Genomic DNA, 23,292 nt, shown 5'->3' on the forward strand with positions numbered 1-23,292 from the left:
TTGATGGTGAGCGGGGAGCTGCCTCACGATGAGTTACTGGGGTCTGGATAAGAAGAGCTGCCTGCAGTACTGCCGGCACTTCCTAGCGGACAACGGCGTGTTCCACGGTGAGTCAGAGTTATTCTGCACTTTCGGCTGTTGGTGTTTCCTGATGCCGGCCCCCCGACATTCTGTATCCCCGGGGTATCTCCTGGGGACGCCGCTCCGGGCCGCGGAGCTGCGGGGCCGAGCCCCGCTCCGTGCCCGCTCCGTGCGGGGGCTCGGCCGGGGGGGGCTCGGGGCGTGCGGGACCCCCGGGAGCGACGGGGGAACGGCGGGGGTGCGGCGGCGCCGCCAGGGGGCGCTCCGGGACCGCCGCCCCCGGTACCGGCTCCGCACGATGTCCCCCGGTCCGGCCGATGTCCCCCGGTCCGGCCGATGTCCCCCGGTACCGGCTCCGACCGATGTCCCCCGGTCCGGCCGATGTCCCCCGGTACCGGCTCCGACCGATGTCCCCCGGTACCGGCTCCGACCGATGTCCCCCGGTCCGGCCGATGTCCCCCGGTACCGGCTCCGACCGATCCCTCCCATCCGACAGACTTCCCCCGGTACCGGGCCCGACCGATCCCCCCCGGAGCTGCCGGGGTTGGCTCCGACCGATTCCCCGGTACCACCGATCCCCGCCGGTGTGGCCGGGGCTGAGTCCCCCCGATCCCCCCCGGGGCTGCCCAGCTGGATCTGCCAGCGTCGGACCGCCCCCCGGGTCCCCCCGACACCCCCCCGGTCCTGCCGGGGCTGGATCCGACCGATTCTACCGGGTCCCCCCGATATCCCCCGGGGCGGGGTCTGACCGATTCCCCCGGTGCTGCCGGTGCTGGACCCACCGAGGTCGGACGGACCCCGCGGGGGTCGGCCCGTGGCCGGTGCTCGGCCCTCGCGGCCCGTGCAGCACCGGCAGCCCCGGGCAGGCTGCCCCCGGGGCAGGCAGAGCTGCTGGGCTCCGGTGAAGCACCGAGCCCCGCAGAGGAGCCGCAGCTCAGCTGGTGGCCGAGCTGTTCGGGGTCGGTGCTCGTTGTTCTTTGGGTGACACGGGCTCCAGCAGGTCTCGTCTAATCAGACAGCTGGACCCGTCTGTCTGCCGAGGGAGTGACTTCCTAATGCTGCTCTGGGAGGCCCACACCTTGCATTCTTTATTCCCTTTGAGGTCAGTAATTAAAACCCATCACTTAAGGGCAGATTTATGGCACTATTGCTAACAGCAGCATGGAATGGCTATGAATTAAAGATGGAAATACACATCTCATTCAAAGCCAAGCTGATTTTTTTCCCTAGAGAACATACAGCTCCATTTTCAGTGTGTTTGTCAGGACTGGAGAGGTTTGCAGCCCACTGTAAAACAAACTGTATCCGCATTTTTGTCACTGTGGTTATGTCACCATTGATGAAATTAATGGCTTAGTGAGAGAATTAATCATTTGTCAGCCTGTGGATCTTCCTAATGAAAGCTGGTTCAGAGAGAGCCCCATTTTTCCTTGTACTGTTTTTTTCCTTGCCCACAAGCACTTCTAATCCTATTTGGGACACCAGAAGAATGTTAATAACTTTCTGTAAGTAAGTCTGACAGTGGTGCTGTCACATTAATTCATGTGTGTGCTGCACTTGGGACTTGTGTTAGAGGGAGAGTGCTGTCATCTCCAGGCAGAACCATTCTGCTTCTCCAATGAAATGAATTTGTTCCTGGGATTTATCAGGCCACTCGTGTGGTCCCACTGGTTTTGGTGGGATCATGTTCCTTCAGAGCTCCCTCTGACCTTGTGGAAGGGATGTGTTCACCCAGGTGCCCCTGAGCACTGTGGCAGTGTTTTGCCAGATGCCTGTTAATCCCTGTTCTTCCCAGGCAGCTCCCTGCTCTCCTGCACCAGTGTGTGACTGGAACAGCTACAGGGGTGTGGATTTGCAGCTCTGCCACTCCAGAGTAGTGGAAGAGGAGTCTGGCCCATGCTCTGAGACCTGAGGTGTGTTTCAGCACAGAGCAGCCTTTATCCTGCTAATGGTGCAAAGGCTGGATAATGATCCATCAGCACAGAGTCCAGCAATCCATGGACAGCTATTGAGGGATGAGTCTGCAAAGTGATAATCATCTACAGCCCAGGGCATAATTAGCAGGAATCCTAGAACAGAAAGATTTCGTGGCCTAATTTATCTGTCTTTGATTGATGACCAGAAAAGATTAACTATTTTTCCCTGACAGAATCCATCAGGGCTTCCCATTTGTCTCCTTTAACCCAAGCAAGACACTGCAGAGACAGTTCCTTCCCTCTGAGTCTATGGAGGGACTGAATTCCCCCTGGACAGTGACAGAGGTGACAGTCCCACAGAGTGGGTAGGGATGTGTGCACATCCCAGGAACTAGTGTGCTGTTCTGGTGCTCCAGAGAGGCTGGGCTCCTCCAGGGCTGTGCTGATAATCCAGGCTGCTCACATCAACCAAGTGCAGCCTCACTGGGAGCAGTGGGGCAGTTCAGTGGCATCAGGGCTGTCAGGAGTGATTGTGTGGAATTGAACCTGTGAGCTGGAGGAACTGTTGCACCTTGGGGCAGGCCAGGTAAAAATACCCCACAGGGCCAGCTGGTGTTCTTAAAAAGCATAGGAGGATCTTTAGGAGAACTGGAAGTGTCTTCAGAGGTGCACAAGAGGAATTTTGCTGCCCAGCTGTGCTCATCTCTGGTGTTTTCTTCACACCCTTGTGGCACCTGCATTAGTTTAAACACCTGAGCAGATGGGGTTCCATTTGTTCACCTCCTGCTGAGGAGTTCAAATGCAAGAACTCATGGACTGCATTAATAAAAATGCTGAAGCTTTTTATTTGTGTGTATTTGGAGTGGTTTAATTGTTTCATGTAAAAAACCAAAAACCCAAAAGACTACCAACAAAACCCCAAACAAAACCAAACATCCCCAATAAAGCCAGAAGGAAAAAAGGCTCAGCTTGCAGCAGAAGCACCCAGCTGAGCCTGCAGCCCTGTTGCAGTGCAGTGCCCCTGCAGCAGGAGGACAGCACCTGCCCCGTGGGTTGCATTAGTGTGGGATGTCACATCCCTGGAAGTGTTCAAGGTTGGAGGGGCCTTGGAGCACCCTGGGGTAGTGGAAGGTGTCCCTGCCCATGCAGGGGGTGGAACAAGGTGAGTTTTAAGGTCCCTTCCAAGCCAAAGCACTCTGGTTCTGTGATCAGGAAGATGCAATTTTGAGTGCTCAGGAGTAAGATGGTGTTGGTGCCACAAGGCCCAGCCTAATGCAGTTCTGGGCAGCAGTGTCAGAGCAGGGGGAGCTCAGGAACAGGGAGAAGGGTACAGAAGGGGAGATGAGATGAGATGAGTCAGGCTTGTTTAGTTTGGGAAATCAGAGATTGAGAAGGGATGTGACTGCTGGCTCTGAGTGCATTGCAAAGGGAAAGCTCAGAGGAAAAGGCTTATTTGAGCTGCTGATGGGGGAAGTTGGCACCAGAGCAAGTTGGAAATTGTCCACAAGTATATGAAACAGGCCCAGGAAAAACTAAGGTATTTTGAGATTGACAGGTTTTGGACAAATTGTTACAGCATTGTGTTTGTGCTCTTGCTGAAGCTGTAAATGTGAGTAGCAGGCAATGTATTGACTAGTGGGAAATAAGGCTGGAAAACTATCTGTGGTCCCAGTTCAATCCCTGTGTCCAGTGAACTTCAGGTACAAACAGCAGTGCTCCCATTCCGTTCAGGAGATGCTCTGCACATGGCTCACGCTGCTCTCTGCTGGGTTTTAATGGTGCTTTGAGACACTTGCAGGCTGTTAGACAGGAAGTATTGATACACAACTGTGGGGCTTTGCACGGGGCTCTGGTGGCTTGTCTTTAAATAATGACTGAGATTCATCTGTGTAATGAAATACTGGTGCATCCACATTGCCTAAGGCTCTCTCATAATTTTATAATTTTATTAAGAAAAGCTGCTAATGGCTGCATTTGCAGGATATTAAAATTCTTATCTGTTTATGTCTGAAATTTTCGGCTACAGAAGTGGAGGTTGCTGCTGTGCCTTGTACTCTGGGGAGTCTTATCTGCCCAGAAGCAAAAATGTCAGTTTTCTTCAGCAGCAGCAGTGAGATACAGCAGTGTGTGTGCACACAGAGAATAACAGACCAGAGACAGGGGCTGGGGGTGAGCTGTTTTAGCAGTTTCTGCAGAACAGAGAAGACAAGCAATTAGAATGTTTGGAATAGCCTTGAGGATTTGATGAACCCACTTTCATTTCCTTCCTCTTGCAAGCAGTTCCAAAATACAAAGTACAGCATCCCTCTAGGCTTGGAAGAAGAGATTTTTTTTTTTTTTTGCAGGGGTTTCAAGCTGTAAATGTGCATCGTGTTTTGTTTGTTTTCTGGCAGTAACAATGCAGGAATGGCTGTGCTGTCAGAGCAAACATCCATTTAACTTTGCTGCTAGATGGTCGGGGCTAGAAGTATAAAGGGAAAAAAGCCCCAAAGTGTACAGAGCAGCCCTTCCTGTGGCTCCCAGTGCCTCCCAGTCAGCAAGGCAAGTACTTCCCCAGCCAAAACCGCATCTAGGTAATTCCAGTTTTTATCATTACATCTGATAGTTTAATTTTTTTCCATAAGATTTTTGGAATTCATCTGTGCTTGTGACCATCTGTGGGAATTAACCCCAAAACTTGTGGTGGCTGGTGTGAACCCTCTGGTTGGAGGGAAGCAGGCTGTCGGGGATGGAGCAGGTTGTGTCTCACCTTGGGAAGGGAAGTGCCTGGAAGGTGTGAGTGGGTCTGAGCCTGCCAGGTGACACAGGTCCTTAAGTCATGTTGGGCACATCCTGATGGCTTTGGCTGTCCAACATCCTGATGAGGAAACCACGGAGAGCCTCTCCTTGCTTCAGTGGCCTTAGACTTCTGTGCCCAATGAGAATAAAATGCCTTCTGTTGTCCTTTCTTCACAGTCAAATGGCCTATTTTGGTTATTGGAGCACAAGAGTTTTGGGGGAGCAGTCCTGGAGCTTGGCCAGATTGCACAAATCCTTCAGGCCTGATGTTTGCTGATGGGCAGTGCTCTATAATTAGCTCTGCTGAAGCTTCGTGCAAGGCTGGGGGCACAGCTACAGATGCCAGCTGTGGGCTGCAGGATTCAGCCTTTTATCTTCAGTAGCTTCAGCTGGAGTTTCAGAATGGTTCTGGGAAAGCAGAACGAGTTAGTAGTGCAGGAATTTGTGTTTGGGTTCATATTCTGATTTATGTGAAATAGCCACAATCCATTCCTTGAGACAAACAGATGTAAAGGGAAATGTGTTTGCAGGAAGAGCATTAAGGAATTAATGTATTGAAGTCCACTGAGGTTTAAAAAGGGCCTAAAGTGCCTGAAGAAACTCTCTGCTTTGTTCAAGAACTGTGTCTCTGCATCTGTTATTGAAAGGAGTCTCATGTGGGATCTGTCTCCAGACAATGTTTCAGGTGCTTGTGTTCAAATGCCAAGTATTTTTCCCCTTTCATTTTTGTGTGTTTCTCAGCTTTCCATAGAACCATGTCTTCATTAACGATAAATGAGTTGATAAAAGCTTTAATCTGATAAAAATGGCAAGTTTTCTGTGCAGCTGATACAAAGTTTTATTAATTGCTGGCTGACTTTTCATAAGGAGATTGTCTCACAGTTCAGATCTAAGATTACACATGGAAGGTGATGATGAAGATGTTGTTATCTCCTTATTTCATTATCTATTCCCTGTAAGAGGTGTTAGTTCTCTAATCAGCTTTTCTTGCTCTTTAGCAGAATTAGGCTTTGTGCTGGTTTCCAGCTATTTTGACAGTGATAAAGGAAAACCCAATGAGCTAGAAAATGAACCTTCCTCTGATGCTGTAATTTCCAAACTGTTAGTTAAATCATATTCTCATTTATTGAAAAATGGATATTTTGCAGTAGAACTTGCAGGCTTGTGTCTCTGTCCAGTAATCTGAGCCTCGTGAGGTGTGGGCAGGAAACCTAAGTGGGAAGAACAGGCGTGGAGGTGAGGCTGTTACTGTTCCTGCCAGACCTTAGCTCGGGACTGTGCAACACCCCCAGGACAGCAGTGGTGGCTGAAAAGATCTTGCCTTACAGTGATCATTGATGTCAATCAGCTACAGGTGAAGGGAAGTGAGTTTTTTGTTCAGAAAGCTTGTTTGTCACCATCACCTCTGGGACTGTTGGAACTGTGCGAGCTGTGGCCCTGCAGAGCATTCCCAGCAGGAGAATGAGCCTGTGAGCCCTGGGAGAGAGGGAAAAGCCAAGACAACTGACAGGGCTTGGGATTAAATGCAAAACCTGGCTTGACACTGAGGAGTTGTCATGGGGATTGATTTTGGGGGTTTTTTTGAAGTTGAATAAACCTACAGGTCTTCTTACACCATTTGGCAGCTGTCAAGTGAATTACATAACATCTTCATTTGTTTGCTGTAATGTTCTTCTAACCTATATAACATGCTTGAATTTCTAAAGACATGCAGCATTTAGGCATGTCTGGTTTTAAAAGGAAGCTTATTTTGTAGACAAAATAATGAAGAGTGTATTGGTGATTCTGTAAGGTTTCTTACAGAGCAGCTGTGCCGTTGAAGGTGCTGGTGTGTAGCTTGTATTATAATTACCAGAACAGTAGGAGTGTGAGTAATTTGCATTTAACACATTATCAAGTGCAATCTGATATATCAATAATTAAACTGTACAGCAGTGACAGTTTATTTTTTGTTGTTGAACTGCATCATTTCAGTGCACAGGCATTGGTAGCTGTCTAGAGGCTTCACAGTGGTGGTTTCAGCCATGAACGTGGTGAGCTGAGAACCAGAGCTGGGGTAACGCCGTGGCCGCCCCATTTCCCTTGCTCTGCCTGGCAATGGTGACACCTCTTCCTCAGAGTGGGACTTGTGCCACCTCCTGCCATCCCTGCCTGACAGTGCCACTAGAGCCACAGCTGAGCAGCCAAGGGATCCTGCAGTGGGTCTGGGGTGCTGGACATGGTCCAGGGATACCCTGCAGAGTGCTGGGCTCTGCCGTGGGGGCTGTGGGAAGGCTCTCTGTCTTAGCAACAGCTAATAATGATTTCTCAGGAAGGAAAACATGTCAGCTCCACTTGGATTTTGTCTCCCATCCCACTGAAGTTCTGCAGGCATGTGGAACTATGAGGGGTGGTTTTTTGAGTGGTTTTTATTTGTTTTCCTCCTCTGTCACGTTGTCTCTCTTGTAACTTTTTCCTGGCCTGTGCTTGACAAATTCTGTCTCTTTTATTGCTGTCACAATGTTTAGGAATACAGCTGGGAATTCCTTTGGTGTGCTGATGTAAATGTCACAGTGGAAGAGCCAGCTGAAGAGGGAAAGAATTAGAAAACACAATAAATGAAAGATGTGAAGCATTGTATGTGGAGCTGACTTCATTGTTGCTGTGCTTTTCAGCCCTGTGAGCCCTTGGGCTCAGTTGTAAGGAAGGGCAGTTTATGCAAGTCTGAATGCTTCTGCCCGTTGTTGCACACTGCCTGCAAACCCCCTGATTTCAGAAGCGCTGGGATGCCTTAAAGCAGCCCAGGGTTTCGCCAGGGGCACGGGGGGTTTCTGTAGCTGCTGGCAGAGTTGGTGCTCAGCACCTCGCGGGGCACTCCTTGCTCTCTGCTCAGGGATGCACAGCCCGAGCCGAGTGCATTTGTGCTGCAGCTGGCCTGTCCCTGCAGAGTGGCTGTTCCTGGAGTTGGGGACAGTGCGACAGCGGCAGGAGGAGGGGCACGGAGCCAGGGCAAAGGCCACAGACGTGCTGGGGGTTTCTCCACTCCGGCTCGCAGAACCTCCGGGGGCAGATGCGGGGGATTACTCTGGAGCGGGCTTGGATTTCCCCTCCCGCATTCAGCCTGCGTCACTGCGCCGCTCCCGAGGCGGAGTGTGGTAATCCCTGCCCGCGGCAGTCCCTGCGCTGCCCGGAGCCCTCGCGGTGCCCGGAGCGCTGCCGTGCCCGGCGCGGTGTGCGGGGACGCGGGAGCAGCGCCGCCCCGCAGCTGCAGCACGGGCAGATGCTGCCGGCTCAGCCCGCGCTCCTCCAGCGTCAGAGAAGTTACCTGCTCTCGCTCTGGATTTGTGCTATGGATCACCGAGTTTTCCTGGCTCATCCCGAGGAGCTGTGCTCGGCTGTACTTCCAAGGATTGCTTTCCAAATGCGTTGGCTCTGAAGGCACGAAGATCAAACTGAGCCTTTCCCGAAGGGAGAATTTCCATTCTGCTTGCCAATAATGCCTGAGTTACAAATTTAATGGCAGACCTTGAAGTATATAAAAATTTAAGTCCAGAAAAAGGTAAGGATGTTTGAGTTTGGAATTGTCATGGGACGAGCTCGTAATGTGTCTGGAAATGGTTATAGAAAAATCAGGTAACTTAACCCTTGGGTTTGGTAAATTGCAGTGTTTATGTGGACATTGTTGGTATAACAGCTGTGTGTCTATTCCTGAATGTTTAACAAGAAAACCTGGTGGGTTTGTATTGACTCGAAAGTCAAGTCAATTTCTCTATGAAAACATGTAGCTTGTGTTTGAGATGCTGCTCTTTTGATGAGAACAAACTGCACTTCTGCGTTAGCCTAAATTATTACAAATGTGTTTGCCTTGAATAAAAACATTCTTGACCTTTTCATCTGCTGGGAATTTTGCTGTGGCTTTCAGTGGAGAAGAGTTGGGTTTTTTTTAGTAGCACTTATAAATAGTATAACACATTTGCAAGTGGTATGTAAAATTTGAATGAAAGCACTGGATAAAAAATGTCTTTCTAAGAATTGCAGGACATGGTACAAAAAAGGAATACATCTTGAAGAAGTTTCTTCAGTATCTTGTAGTTTATAACATCTATTTTTTTTTTCAATTAAGTCAGTGCTGAATGGAAAGTGGCAGTTAGCTTAAGCCTCTAAGTGGATAGAGAGTGAATGTTGTAGAGAGAAGGAGAAATCATGGTAGATTAAAGTTAATTTTTGTCTTTTGCTCATCCTTAAGGATGTTGGATTATGTTCTTTTAAAGAAAACACTTAGAAAATACATTTAGTATAAGAGCCTTTTTGCCAGAATTGTGTAGTGCAGAGGAAATTTTTGTGACAAGATTATCTGTAATTTAAAATCAAAGAAGCTAATCTGAAATAAGGCCATCAAAAGTCATGGATTATACTTTTGAAATATCATCTTTCCCATTATAAGATGTTAGAAAATTTCAGGGCAGTGTTGGCAGTTGATACTTTTTTTTCTTTGTATCTGTCATAGTTGATTTTAGTAGATATTTTTTATCTGCTGGAAGTCTCTGGGAATAGGCACAGCTATTGTATAAAAACCAGAGCCTATTTTAGGCAAAAGTGAGTTATTTGAGGATGCCCTGCGTGGAGGGCTGCCTGTGCTGGGGCTGCTGAGTTGTGGTGCCAAAGGCTGCTGTTCTCTCCCAGGTGTTGGGTACCCAGAGCTCTCCATGGAGCTCTGGTGGCCGTGGCTAAAGGAGGGCAGGTGTTACTCCATCTGCCTTCCCAGGTGCAGCAGGTAATGGATATGGCCCCACTGAATAATTCACAGCAGCCAGCTCTCCTGGAGGGGCTGGAACAGGCCTGCAAGGAAAGCATCAGGTTCAAGTTTTGAATCTCTTGGCCCTGTGTGTGTGGGTAAGCACATTCCACAGCAGAGAACTCGGCTGAGGGTGGAGTTCTGCTCCAGGTCGTTCTGCAGTCCCTTCCTCACCCAGATGTGATAGCAAGGCCAGTTCCAGTTGGTCATCCTTGGTTGTGGCAGTGCCACCTCTGTGTGGGAAGGGCAGCCAGGGCTGTAGAGCAGTGAGTGGCTGTCCCTGCTGTCCTGGGTGTCCCTGGCACTGAGGTTTGGCTGCTCGGAGGTGGGGTCATGGCCGGGCTCCCCCTGTAGCAGGGACAATGGCAGTGCCCTGTTTAATGTCCTTATTAGTGCTGCTTTGGACTCCTGTGCCTGCAGCTGTCCAGGCACCTGTCCAGGCACTGAGTGTAGGCTCTGGAATCCTGATATGTAAGGGAATTAGCCTGGAACAGCAAACTGGTCTGAGTGGATATGGAAGGGACCAGTCTCCTGGGAAAAACTTGGTCATCCGTAGGTTTCATTCCTTAAGCTTAAATCTGTCTCAGCATTAAATGCACTCACAAGAAGTTAGCACATGCACATGCAGCTTTGGCAGGTGGAAAGCCTCCAGATGGTTTGACAAATCCTGAGGAGGTTGCCCAGTGTGGCCCTGAGTGCTGCCTGACCCGAGTGTCACAGTGGGGCACCACAAAGTGTCCCTGCATGGCCCTGCTGAGGGGCAGAGGGTGCTGGAGCTGGATGCTGATGGCTCCAGGAGCAGTGTCTCACCAGCTCTGCAGAGGATGTGGCTGGCCAGGGAGTAACTAGGTTATGTGCTTGCTAACTGCTCAGTGTTCGTGGTTTTGGTGCTTATGAATGGAATCTACTCGTTTCAATAAATCCACAGAACGCTGTCATGGTGTTAGGGGAAACGTTTTTGTCATTTGCTGAAGAACTGCTGTCTTTCCAAAACCCTGGGGCATAGATTAGAATTGTTGAGGTAACTCCTTCAGTGCTTTGCTGGAGCCTGAGCTGCCCCAGTGCCACGCTGGGGTCAGTGGTGGCACACAGGAGCTTGGGGACACCAGGGGCTGTGAGCAGAACGTGCTGACAGAAACCTTCCCAGCTCTGTCCAGCACTGAGCTTGCTGCAAGGGGTGCACGTGCTGCTTTTTCCTCTTTCCTCCAGCAGCTGATGCCTCAGGGAGCCAGTGCTGCTCCGTGTCTCCTTGCCTGACTGAAGTGGGAGCTGTGAGGAGCCCAGGCTGGCTTTTCCCTGGGAGTGCCAGCAAACCTGGCTGTAGGGCAGGGAGCTCGAGCCTGTGCTGTGGCAGGTCATCCATACAGCAGAGAAGGGACTCACAGGTGTTCCCACGTTACCCACAGAAACATTGATCAGCCTGGAACTCAGATGCACAAACCAGCACCATTTTCAGTAATAAAATCACTTTGGTGTTTGAGACTGTCAGTTCATTGTTTGCCCACAGATGACTCACTGTCGGTGACTTGCACCCAGGTAATTTAAAATAGAATAGATAAACATGTTTCTTTAGCAAAATGACAATTTCTGAGGAGGGTGAATAAATTAGTTCATATCATCTGTTGCACTGCAGCCTCCATTCATTACTTTTAAAGGTTAATTAACTTCACCTTCCATTCTGTTCTGCTTTTTCCCCCTTCCTAGTCTCTAGCTGAGCCCCAGATGTGGCTTTGTTTGGCAGCCTGGAGGGAAGCAGTGCTCCCTCCAGCCTGGTCCTGGGGGCTGGATCCCTCTTCCAGCTGCTCCTGTGCCTTGTCACCAGGGCTCCCCTCCCCAGCCCGTGGTGCTGACAGGGGCTGAGATGCTGCCACACGTGGCTGTTTGCTGATCAATCTGCAGACATCAGAGCTGGCTGTTTGCACTGAGGCTGGGACAGTTCATCCTCTGCACATCTCTGTGTGGGCACAGGAGCAAGCTCTAGGAAGGGCCTTTTGGTGGTGTTTTTTTTTTTTTTCCAATTTTTTGTTAAATTGGTGAAGTTAAGTGGAAGGTGTGACATACAAAGGGCGGTGTGGTGAATGAGGTCTGCCCTAGCTCAGTGTGTTGTGGTGGGAATTGTATTTGTTGCATCATACAACACAGGGAGGCTGAGAATAAGATCTGATTCACTGGTGTATGATCCTTATTTATGTACTTATTGATTTTTTTAGAGGGCAGATATGGGATTCTGGCAGAGAAGGAGCTCGTGGTTCACTGTTCTCTACCCCTGCATCCAGAGGCACGGCTCCTGGGATGCTCAGACTGCTCTCTGCCAGCAGGGAGGCCTCGAAGGAGGAGCCCCTGGCACTGCAGAGGTGGCTCAGCTGCAGTGAGGGAGGCATTGCCCTCCTGAGCAGAGCTGCCCCGGCCTGGGGAGCCTCGGGGTTCCCTTTGGAGGCATGGGCACAGAGCTGGGGATGGTGCCTGGTGCTCTGTGCCATGGTCACACAGAGGGAGGGTCCTGAAAGCCACCCTGGATCTGGCACAGTGACACCACACACCTGTGTGCTTGTCCTCCCCTTGGCAGGGGCAGCGGAAACTCTCCTCCTCCTCCTCCTCCTCTTCTTCCCACCTCCTGCTTTTTCCACTCTCTGGAGTGTCATAATCGACTGCTGTGCCCTCCCTGCTGAGGGATCCTCCAGGAAGAAAGAGGATTAGGATGTGCAAACTTAACTGTGTTTGCTTAATAAAGCTGTGCTCCTTGTTCACCCCATTGATGTGACAATGTGCCTTGACACTTGGCCGTGGCTGTGCTCAAACGATTGTGCTTTTCAGTGCTGACAAAGGATTAATTCCATACTACTCATGGAAAACTTACAGTCCTCAGCCACACTGTGCTGCTGTGGCACCAGGGCTCTCACAATGGACAGCTCTGGTGGAGCTGTTTCTGAAGAAAGGATGAAACCTGGGCTAATTGCTTGAAGATAATAAGTGGAACTTTGCTGAGCTGGCAGAAGGAGGGGTCCTTGTGCAGGGGTGGAAAACATGCATTATTCATGGTGTCCAACAGGGCAGCACAGCCCCTGTGAAAGAGGCAGTGCCCTGGCAGGACATTTCTGGACTGCACAGGGCTCTGTGAAGTCTCAGTGAAGGAACAAAGCTTGTCATTAAGGACCATTCAGGCCCTTTTTGGATTATACTGTAGTGCCAAGCTTTTGTTTGGATACTTCTGGTTCCTTTCTGATCTCTAAGAGCAAAAGAGGAGGGGGCCTCAGTCTGGGAAGGAGCTCTGGGTTCTCCCATGGCAAGAATAACTAAGGGTTGTCAGGGATCAGCTTGAGAAGGTGAAGAGCAGAGACCTTTCACTTGTAATGTGAAAATAAGATGAGTTATTGGTCATCCTGGAAGCACTGAGCCCGCAGTGTCAATAGGGGAGGCTGAAAGAGCAGTTGCTGTGAAATATGTGTTACTCATGTATTTCTGGGAGCTGCTGCTCCCAGGTTTTTGCATTTGTTTGGGGTTTTTTTTGGAAGAAAAAAAGACACCACCAGACAGTTCCCAGACTTACAAAGAGCTGAAACATGCTGATAGATTTCAGTTGTGCTTGGGCTTGTTTCTCCATTCAGGATAGTAAATGGTTTTGCTCTTAAGCTTCACCCCTTTTTTGTTTGCATACTATTTAGTGACTTTACAAGCACGAGCTGCCTCCCAGGGTTAGTGATTTCCTTTGGTTAGATGCCATCCAGTTGTTTGTGGCAACTGGATGGCATCTAATCAAAGATTAGACTTGTGTCTCGACTTGTGTTTGGTTACTTGTGTTGATGCTCTGCATCTCCAGGGCTGAGGTGAATTGCCTGTGCCCTTTTCAGCCTCTGGTGTCTCTGCTGGTGCTGTGTGGCTTCCTCGAGGGTTTCTTGAGAAATGCAGAAGTGTGAGAGATTGATTGTCCATCTCATGTCCATGGACTTCCCAGAGATTACCAGTAAACCCAGTGTAAGGAGCTTAATGTGAGATTCCGTGAGGCTGGAAAAGCTGCTGTGAAGCAAATTAAACTGGCATAAAATATGAGCTGTGGCTATTTAAACCAAACCCCAATCCTGCCTGGGCCCTGGAGTGCCCCAGACCTGCATCTGCCCTCCGTGGCCCCGGGCTCTTTGGCTGTTATGTAACCCCCAACAATCAGCACCCTGCTGGCATTAGTGCTGCTCTGTGGGATTTAGAGGAAACGTGCTCTCTGGGTGGACCTGGCAGAAAATGGTGTTTAATGGCATTACTGGGAGGGCAGGCTTAGTGCTCAGGGTGGAGGAATGATGCAGGACAGGTGCATGAGGAGAGTGCAGCCAGCTGAGAACGTGGTGGGGTTCTGGGCTTTGCTTTGGGCTTGGGTTGGGTCCAGGGTATTTTCACTGCTGGGACGGGACAGTGCAGTTGTGTGCTGGTCTCCACTGCAGGGGTGGGGGCTTTTTTGGGAAGGACCTTTCAGATCATGAAATCCAACCATCAGCCCAGCACCACCACAGTGTTCAGCACTAAGCTGGGTCCTCAAGAGCCACATCCACTCGTTTTTCACATGCTGCAGGGACAGTGACCCCACCACTGCCCTGGGCAGCTGTGCCAGGGCTTCACAACCCTTCACAAAATACACAGAAACCCCAAAATACTGAATGCAGGGGAGACGAGCTGCTGCTGCAGTTAGAAAAGTAACTCCTGTGTTTTATGGGTACCTTTTATCTCTTCAAGCTTAATGTTGGCTTAATGCAGTTGATGCCTATCATTTAGAAGCCCAGTTTATATCCTCTTTCATAATTATACTTCTCAGTGTTTGGTAATGCTCTTTATACCTTATTTAATCTTTTTGTTCTGTCAGATGGCTGTAGCAGTAAGTCCATAAAAGTGATGAGACCAGACCTTTTGTCATTTGCTTGCACTTTGAAATATTAATTTCTTAACATACAGGAAAATAAAATAACTGTTTGTGGACAGCAATAAGAAATTTGTTTTGATCTTTGACTTTAAGTAAAATTATCTGTCTCGCAACAGGGGTGAGACAGATAATTCCTTTTGCTGCATACTCTTGGCAGTAGAGTTGTGCTGCTAATGCAAAGGCAGTAGTGTTTTCTTGAGTAACTAAACCCCGAAATATAGTAGCAAAAAATAGCCAGGATATTTAGTTGATCTCAGAGAACATGTTTTATGGAAGGGAGTGCTTGTTTCACTGCAGGGATGTGCCCTGTATAGCAAAATGCTCTTCTGTTTGCTGGGAAATGCTGCTCAGTGTAATGTCCACTTCCCCAAATCATTTCCTTCTGGTATCGACTGCAGGCTCCTGCACACCCCAGAGTCCTTGTGGTGAGGCACGAGGGCAGCAGAAGTGCACTCACCAGTGTGACTGCTGGAATGAAATGAGCTGTAAACCAGAGGAATTCCCAGCTCCCGGGGTGCAGGGAATGGCCCCTGAGCCGTGGGGGTTTGTGGGGATCCTGGGGGCTGCAGCTGAGCCATCCCTGGTTATCAAAGGATCACCAGAGTGCACGGGGAGGGATTGGGGCGAGGGGACGGAGGGTGGCACGGGGAAGGAGGGTGGCACAGGGACGGGGGGTGGCACAGGGACAGGGGGTGGCACAAGGGGAAGGAGGGTGGCACAGGGAAGGAGGGTGGCACAGGGATAGAGGGTGGCACAGGGATAGACAGTGGCACGAGGGGACGGAGGGTGGCACAGGGATGGATGGTGGCACGAGGGGACGGAGGGTGGCACAGGGACGGACGGTGGCATGAGGGGAAGGAGGGTGGCACGAGGGGAAGGAGGGTGGCACGAGGGGACGGAGGGTGGTACAGGGACGGAGGGTGGCGCGGGGGGACGGAGGGTGGCACGAGGGGAAGGAGGGTGGCACGAGGGGACGGAGGGTGGCACAGGGAAGGAGGGTGGCACAGGGAAGGAGGGTGGCACAGGGATGGAGAGTGGCATGAGGGGACGGACGGTGGCACGAGGGGACGGACGGTGGCACGAGGGGACAGACGGTGGCACGAGGGGATGGAGGGTGGCACAGGGACAGAGGGTGGCACGAGGGGACGGAGGGTGGCACGAGGGGACGGAGGGTGGCACGGGGATGGAGGGTGGCACAAGGGGATGGAGGGTGGCACGAGGGGTTGGGCGGTGGCACGAGGGGATGGAGGGTGGCACAAAGGGACGGAGGGTGGCACGAGGGGTCGGGCGGTGGCACGAGGGGACGGAGGGTGGCACAGGGACGGAGGGTGGCACGGGGGGATGGAGGGTGGCACGAGGGGACGGAGGGTGGCACGAGGGGACGGAGGGTGGCACAGGGACAGAGGGTGGCACGGGCTGGTTTGGGGATTAGCGCCGAGGAGTGGCCACAGCTGCCCGGCAGTGCCAGCTCAGTGGGCAGCGAGAGCGGCGTGGGCAGGGGCACCCCCAGAGCTGCCTGGCACCCCGGCTCTCAGGGACATCCCAGGGCTCCATGGCTCTGCTGCTGGCCTCAGAGGCCTGCCACGTGCTGGGCAGCGTGGCCACCCCAGAGAGGGTCGAGCTGGCACAGATGGGTTTGTATCTGGTTTCCCCTCGGGTACAGAAGCAGCTCCTCCCGTAAGGAGAGGTTTGTGTTAGGAGAGATCCTCATGGCTGAACTAAATTAAAAAGTGCTATTTGAATTCAGGTCTGTATTGCTTTAAAGAGTTATTTTGGGAGGAAGAGAAGTAGACTGGTCTTTCATTATTAAATCCCGTTAAACTCCAGGATGTCTGTTGGGATGATTTTAGACTGTCGAGTTTGCATAACTCTGCAGACAGAAGTTAATGTAGTTTTCAGGGGTTTTTAATTTTGAATTAAAGCTTCAAATATCATAGAATCATGGAATGGTTTGGGTTGGAAGGGACCTTAAAGACCACCCAGTTCCAACCCCCTGCCGTGGGCAGGGGTACCTTCCTTATATAGTGCATCAGCATAATTTTTTATTTAAACTTCCAGATTAATTTTCTTTGATCTTGTAACATAAGCTACATTGTGTTCTAGTTTAACTTAATTCATTTTCAGACTTTGAGCAAAAAATGCACAGCTAGTCCTTGTGTTAGAAGAATATCTTTTAATGGGAATCATGTCTTGCTTCCCCAAATTTTAATCTATGTCTGCACTGAGGAGCTGCTTCATTTACTCTGTATTCCTGGTTTATCTACAGGATTAGATGTTTTTCTGGAACCAGCTTCCCTATTCCTTAGTGAAATCCTTCCTGAACTGCTCTTCTGGAGCTTTATTCTGCCCTGCACTGCTCAATACCTTCCCTGATTCAGATGCTAATGTGTGGTGTCTGGCAAGGGACCGGCATTAGCATACTGAGAATAGATTTGAAAAAGACCTTTTTTATTTGCGTGCTTATATTTTATAAATAGCCTGAAGGGGAGGATGGGGTGTTTTGTAAATGGTTTGCAGAACTGAGATCCAGTGGGCTCGTGATTGCTGTGGCATTTCCATTACCCCAGTCCCTTCTTGAAGGTGGAGCTTTGTTATTAACACCTACACAGCAGGAATGATGCCGTGAACTCTCTTACACGTTTACTGTTCTTTAAATGTTTGAATTCTCATGGTGCTTCCTTGGAATTGGAAAAGCAGCAAAGGTGGTGCTCCCTGGGGCACTGGACCTACTGCAGGAGGGGTTTGGGAGTGGAGAGATATCTGTTGAGATATTGGGCAGGAGTGGGTTTCTTCCCCTTTGTGAAAGAAAGTGATTTAAAATCTATTCCCTGTAACTGAAGTGTGCCTGAAGCATGAATGTGACTGCACCCATAACAATTCCAAATGTGATGGAGATATGTTTAAGCAATTGAAATGATGAATAACGAACTGGATTGCCTTTTATGGTTTTTATTTTCCCCCGATTTTGTTGGCTGTAGTTACCTGACTGTGGCCCATTCTCTGCTTTTTTTGTATTGAATAAATGTGGTCTTCTTCCTTCTGCCTTTTGCTGGCTGTCCTCAATGGCATCTCAGTGAAACCGGGCTGGGATTTTTTCTCCAACAACTGAGCTGGTGCTAATAGAGAGACTTATTTGAGAATTAGTTCTTTTTGTAAGACTTTCACCAGTCACTGCAAGCCTTAGGTGCAAAGAAGCAGATTTTCTGTGTTGAGTAGCTTGTTGCTAAACCTCTTACTGAGCTAAAGCCCTGCTGGAGTGATCTCTCTATTAGTGAAATCAAAAGGTGCTGTGGTGTGTGTGCCAGGCTGATGGAGCAGGGCACGTTTGTGTACCCACACTCACAGGGAGGACCTCATTGCTGTGCTGGGACAAGTGGTGTTTGTCTTGGTAGGAATCCAAGGCAAACCTGATGTAAACTCAGTTCCACAGGGGAAGGCTGGGTCTGCCAAGAAAAGGCATTCCTGTGTGGGTGTACATAGGGACTTTTAGAGACTACTTTTGCTTCAGTTCATCTTTTTTCTCTCGGGTTCGGAGTTTTCCATCCCTTGTGGTGTAAATGTTTGTCTTCCTGGTATTTGTGCATCTTCAGATAGATCCAAGTTAATGCTGCCCCAGCCAACATGTGGATATGGTCTAACATCTCCTTCTGGCCTGATTTATGTCACATTTGTTGTTTATCTTAAAGCCCTTCCAAACTCACCTTCATTCAGTGTGTGCTGATCCATGGGGGGCCATTATTTATGGCCATAATGAAGGACTCATGTGAGGCTTTCCGAAGAATTTGGTTCTGTTCAGCTCAACCTCAGTCCCCTCCTTCCTCCAAGAAAGAGAACTCAGGAAAAAGACTCCTTCTGATGGGGTTTATTCCATGTAGGTTTGCCTTGCCAGCTCCTGGTGAGTGAGGGAGCCAGGGGAGGTTATTCCAGTGCCAAGGGCTGTTCAGCCCTGGCCTGCTCAATGTTTAGATGCTGCTCTGACTGCCTGTGAGCGTGTCAGAGCTGTTGGGAGAATAAATAAATCCCAGCTCTGGCAGAGGAGTGGGAGTGAGGGTTAGTCTTTGCTGTGACACTGAGGAGCACTGGAGAGAGAAGTGCTGGAGAGAGGAAGGGTGATAAGAAATAAAGACAGATCCAAAGAGTTTATTTGGGAGCCAGCCAGAGTGTAAACAAATCACCCAGGGAGATGAATTTGGAGTGATACCAAGTGAGGAGAGGCTGTGAATGGATAAAACCAGAAGGTAATTTAAGAGCATGGATATATACTGAGATCAAGAGGAAATCTTATCTTGATCCTTGTGTTTGCAAGGCTGCAGGAGGGAGGATGTGAGATGAAATGGAAGAAATGGGTTTATTTTAGTCAAAACACAGAGGAGGAAAAGAGCCTTATCATTTGGATGGGACGGGTGGATAAAAGGAAATAATCCCAGTGCGTGTTGGAAGGTCGGTGGCAGCACGGAGAGGGTGTGAATGTGTCTGTGTCACTCTGTGAGCAGCTCTGCCAGTGCCACAGCATGAGGGACAAACTCCAGGGCTCCTGAGCCCAAAGGACTGCGGGGTTTGGACGAGGATCTCACCACTCCAAGTACATGGAGTGATGGGGTTTAAAATTACAGCACTGTGTGCCGTAATAGAAAAAATGTAAATAAGATGAGCATGAAACAACTATAAAATGTTTTCCTTCAACATAGATGAAAGTTTTCTTTGCCTCCTTTGTTGTGAGGCTGTTCAGACAGATGAGCTGTTCCATTTTCCTGTGTGCAGAAGGTGGCAGTGAAGAAGGAATAGTCTCCCAGCACTGCCCACTTTCTGTCGCTGGAGGTTCAGGTCAGAACTGGGCTGTGCCTGGCAGATGCTGGGCAGCCCGTTAGTCATGTCCTTAGTGGGTGAGGTGGCCGTTCAGTTGAATTTGTTCTGCTCTGCCTCACAGTTGAAAGATGCATGAGTGTGATGCAGTCTGGGACGCAGATGGTGAAGCTGAAGAGTGGAACCAAGGGGCTGGTCCGTCTCTTCTACCTGGATGAGCACAGGACCTGCATCCGATGGAGGCCCTCCCGGAAGAGCGAAAAGGCAAAAAGTAACCTCCTCATACTTCTTCTCATTTCTGGGGCAGTTCAGTATTAGAATGTGACTTACAGAGCCACACAGGGGCTCGTGGGCTGATGGGAGAAGCTCGGTGTCTCCTGTGCTCCCTTTCTGTAGCCTCAGCCCTGTGATGTTCCGGGTAGCGCTCGGAGCCTCCGGGGCAGCCGGCACGTGGCACAGCCATGGCAGGGAAACCTTCAGTCCAACAGGGCTTTGGGATGTGAAAATGTAACATTAGTAAAGTTTAGTGCCTCTGAGCCTGAATAGCTCAGAATTGGGAGAAGCAGGAAGAGGCTGGCTGGCTGTCCCAGTGTGGCCTTTGGTTTCCCTTTCCCCCCAGTTGTCATCGACTCCATTTACAAAGTCAGCGAGGGCCGGCAGTCGGAGATCTTCCACCGCCACGCCGAGGGCAGCTTCGACCCCAGCTGCTGCTTCACTATTTACCATGGCAACCACCTGGAGACCCTGGACCTGATCACGTCCAACCCCGAGGAGGCTCGCACCTGGATCACGGGGCTCAAGTACCTCCTGGCCGGGATCAGCGACGAGGACTCGCTGGCCAAGCGCCAGAGAACGCACGACCAGTATCCTCTGAGGGGCCAGGCCTCCTCCTGGTTCATATTCCTGCCTTGCTTTCCAGCACTTCAGCACAGCCTGTCCTTTCTCCTCCTGTAAAGTGACCAAAACCCTTCCACTGATTGCAGTGGAAACCTGAGCAATGGGTTTGACATGGACACTTATGTGTGTGAGAAACCATGGGCTGTGCCTTGGGGACTGGATCAAACTGCGTGGGAGTCAGGGGATAGGCTTGCATTTTGTTAATGAATTCCTTTTTGAAGGGGAGAACCAGTTATTTCTAGTTATCTCAATATCTCAGTAACTCCTGGCCATCTCTGTTGCTCTTGTGTAAGTCAGATGCCTGTGTCCTTCCCAGCCTCCATTGTTTGTCAGGAGCACAAGTCCTTAAAGCTCCTTAAATGTTTGTTGTAGATCAGTAGCCAAAGTGAACCTCATGTTCTCTGAATATTTTCTTCATGTGCCTTTTTTTTCCCCAATAGTTTTTTTTTCCCAACAGTGATGACTAAAATGTTATACGCAAAGAACACTCTTCCCCCTAAAACCAAACCCCAAGGCCATCTTAATTAAAATTGTAACCTGTCTGTTCTTCTGCCTCATGGAAATCTCCAGTGGTACTCCTGGAGAATATACATCTTTCAGGTATTTTTAATTTATATCTCCCGTGTTTGATTCTGATTCACAGCAGGCACAGGTCCATTGGGGTTGTATTGCATGCTCTGTTGCACCTGTCCTCAGCTTGCTGTATTTAACCATGGCTTTTCTGAGCTGCTCCTGTCTGCTCTATCTTCTCTCCTGGTGAAACATCACTGCAAGTCCTGTTTGTTTTATCCAGTGTGGCAGCTGGGAGACTGCATACAGAATGGCCCTGTCCCACTCCCAGCTACTGCAGGAACTCAGCAGGAGGTGCTGAGGGATATTTGTGCAAGGAGGGGGTGAAAGGTGCTGTTGGGAAGTGAAACTCAGGTAGAATGAAGGGACAGGTGAAAGAAGATCCTAGAGTAAGCCCAGCAATATTGAAAAATTTTGGAGCACGTTTTCAGAGGAGGAACCAGCACCAGAAATGGGAGTGCAGAGGGGCTGGAGTTGTGAACTGAGCTGTGAATAGCTGCCATAAAGCAGTTCTGGTTTTAAGCATTTGGCTGAGCTGTAGTAAGGGCAGGGGCAAAGGGGTTCTTTCCTGAGCCTGTCCGTGGGGAGAAGCCCTGTGTGCCTGTCCTTGACACGCTGGCAGCTGGGTGAAGCAGACCTTCGAGGAGGCTGACAAGAACGGGGACGGGCTGCTGAACATCGAGGAGATCCACCAGCTGATGCACAAGCTGAACGTCAGCCTGCCCCGCAGGAAGGTCCGGCAGATGTTCCAGGTCCGTGCCTGGGCCACCAGGGGCCAGCTAAGATCCATTTCTGGGCACAGCCAGGGCAGCATCTGCAGCTTGGGACCAAAAACACAGCACCCACAGGCTTTTTCAAAGTCCTACCTTTTTGTAGACATCAGAATGTTGTTTAAATGACACGAAGCACACAGAAAAGTTACCAATGTTACTGTTTCTGCTGCATTTTTGGTTTCAGCTCTGTGAGCTGAACTGTTCAGTGCTGGCATTGATGGACAATGAAGTCACTCTGTCGCTACTGAAATGTTTCTTTCATTTCCTTTATAGAAAATTATTTAATAGAAACTGGCTTTATGCAAGTAATTAGGTTTTCTTTAAAGACTTCCTCATATTTAGCCATTCAAATTTGATTGATTTAGAATCAATTTTTTACTTCTGTTGTCTGAAAACAGCTCCCATTTTCCACCAGTCCTTGTGTTTACTGCAGGAAAGGAAAGATAAACCAAGGACATAATGGAGAGCAAAATATGTCATCACTTTTCTGAACCAGTACCAGCTCAAAGCTGGTTTGCTGTAAAACATGGGAAAGCTGAAGAATCTTCTGTGGCATAAAATTCCCATTAGAGATACATCTTTGGAGTCTGGAGTTACTCCTAAAGACCTGGAAACTGCTGGGGTGGTGTTGCAGAGATTAATTTGGGTTGTACTCGTTCCCACAAATTATGAATGTCATTTAAGGTACATAATAGATCTAAAATGATTTAAAATCCCATTCAACACCATTTAGCTGAGAATTCCTTTCCTCTCAGCTACTTGCTGTGATAGGAGTTTGCATCTCCTTTTCTGCATGGAGACCCACACAGTGCCTGCCAGCCATTCTCCAGAATATATTCTTTGTTTTGAAAATCCAAAGCAATCCTCTTAGGCAGATGTTCACAGGAAAAAACTTGTATTAGTGTGTGCTAAGTACTGTTTTCTTCTCTTCCTACCTCTGAGGAGAAACTGCAAATCAAGCCTGGAGATGCTGGGTGTATGTTTTCCTGGGGAATGTCAGTGCTGCTGCAGAGTTGGCACCTCTGCAGAGTGCTGCTGGGGCTGAGAGTGCTGCAGATTAAATAATGTGCATTTAAGACTCTTGATATTGTCCTGAATGTTTTAAGATATCAGACTGTTGTGGGGGAAGCCTTGGGTGATATTGTTATGCCTCTTGCTGTGTTTTAATCCAGGATAGCTGCAGGGCATACAGGAGGGCAAGAGATCAGAATAAAGCCCAGGGTGAGCCTCTTTCTGAGGGAAGTAAATATGAAATTAAATAAGGAAATTAGAGTTTCATGGGGAATCTGTGGCTTTAGTTTAGTAACTGTTTTCACCAAAAACCCCAGAGATGGTGATATAATTTTGCAGTTATTTTAGCCTGTTAGAATTTGTGTCTGAACAGTCTCGCAGACTAGAGTTTACTACCTTTCTGTTGGTGTACACAAGTCCCGCTCTGTTTTATTCCCTGATTTCTCCTGTGCTGAGCATGTTTACCTGAGTGTCATTACCTCTTAGGAGGCAGACACAGATGAGAACCAAGGAACCCTGAACTTTGAAGAATTCTCAGTGTTTTACAAGATGATGTCCCTGCGTCGAGATCTCTACCTGCTGCTCCTAAGCTACAGTGACAAGAAGGATCATCTCACTGCTGAGGAGCTGGCCCACTTTCTGAGGGTGGAACAGAAGGTAGGGCAATATCTGCACCCATGTCTATGGCCATGCACTTACATTCAAGTGTAGGGAAAGGATTTTATGGAAAATATTAACTTGGGGCAGAGGGCAAAGCACAGATGTGACAGAAGAGAGTTCTGAAGG

At 49.4% G+C, this 23,292-nt stretch overlaps 1 protein-coding gene across 1 annotated transcript in view; it reads left to right on the top strand.

Moving 5' to 3' along the window:
* Window positions 1-23,292, top strand: part of PLCH1 (phospholipase C eta 1) — a 46,401-nt gene continuing 23,109 nt past the window's right edge. Inside the window, exons 1-5 of the mRNA XM_059855892.1 lie at window positions 1-107; window positions 19,380-19,526; window positions 19,875-20,118; window positions 21,345-21,474; window positions 22,993-23,163. Of these exons, the coding sequence (XP_059711875.1) occupies window positions 29-107; window positions 19,380-19,526; window positions 19,875-20,118; window positions 21,345-21,474; window positions 22,993-23,163 (771 nt within the window). The 5' untranslated portion in view covers window positions 1-28. The remainder of the gene's footprint in view (window positions 108-19,379; window positions 19,527-19,874; window positions 20,119-21,344; window positions 21,475-22,992; window positions 23,164-23,292) is intronic.

The sequence above is a fragment of the Haemorhous mexicanus genome, chromosome 10 (genome assembly GCF_027477595.1).
Source record: "Haemorhous mexicanus isolate bHaeMex1 chromosome 10, bHaeMex1.pri, whole genome shotgun sequence".
Taxonomy (NCBI): domain Eukaryota; kingdom Metazoa; phylum Chordata; class Aves; order Passeriformes; family Fringillidae; genus Haemorhous; species Haemorhous mexicanus.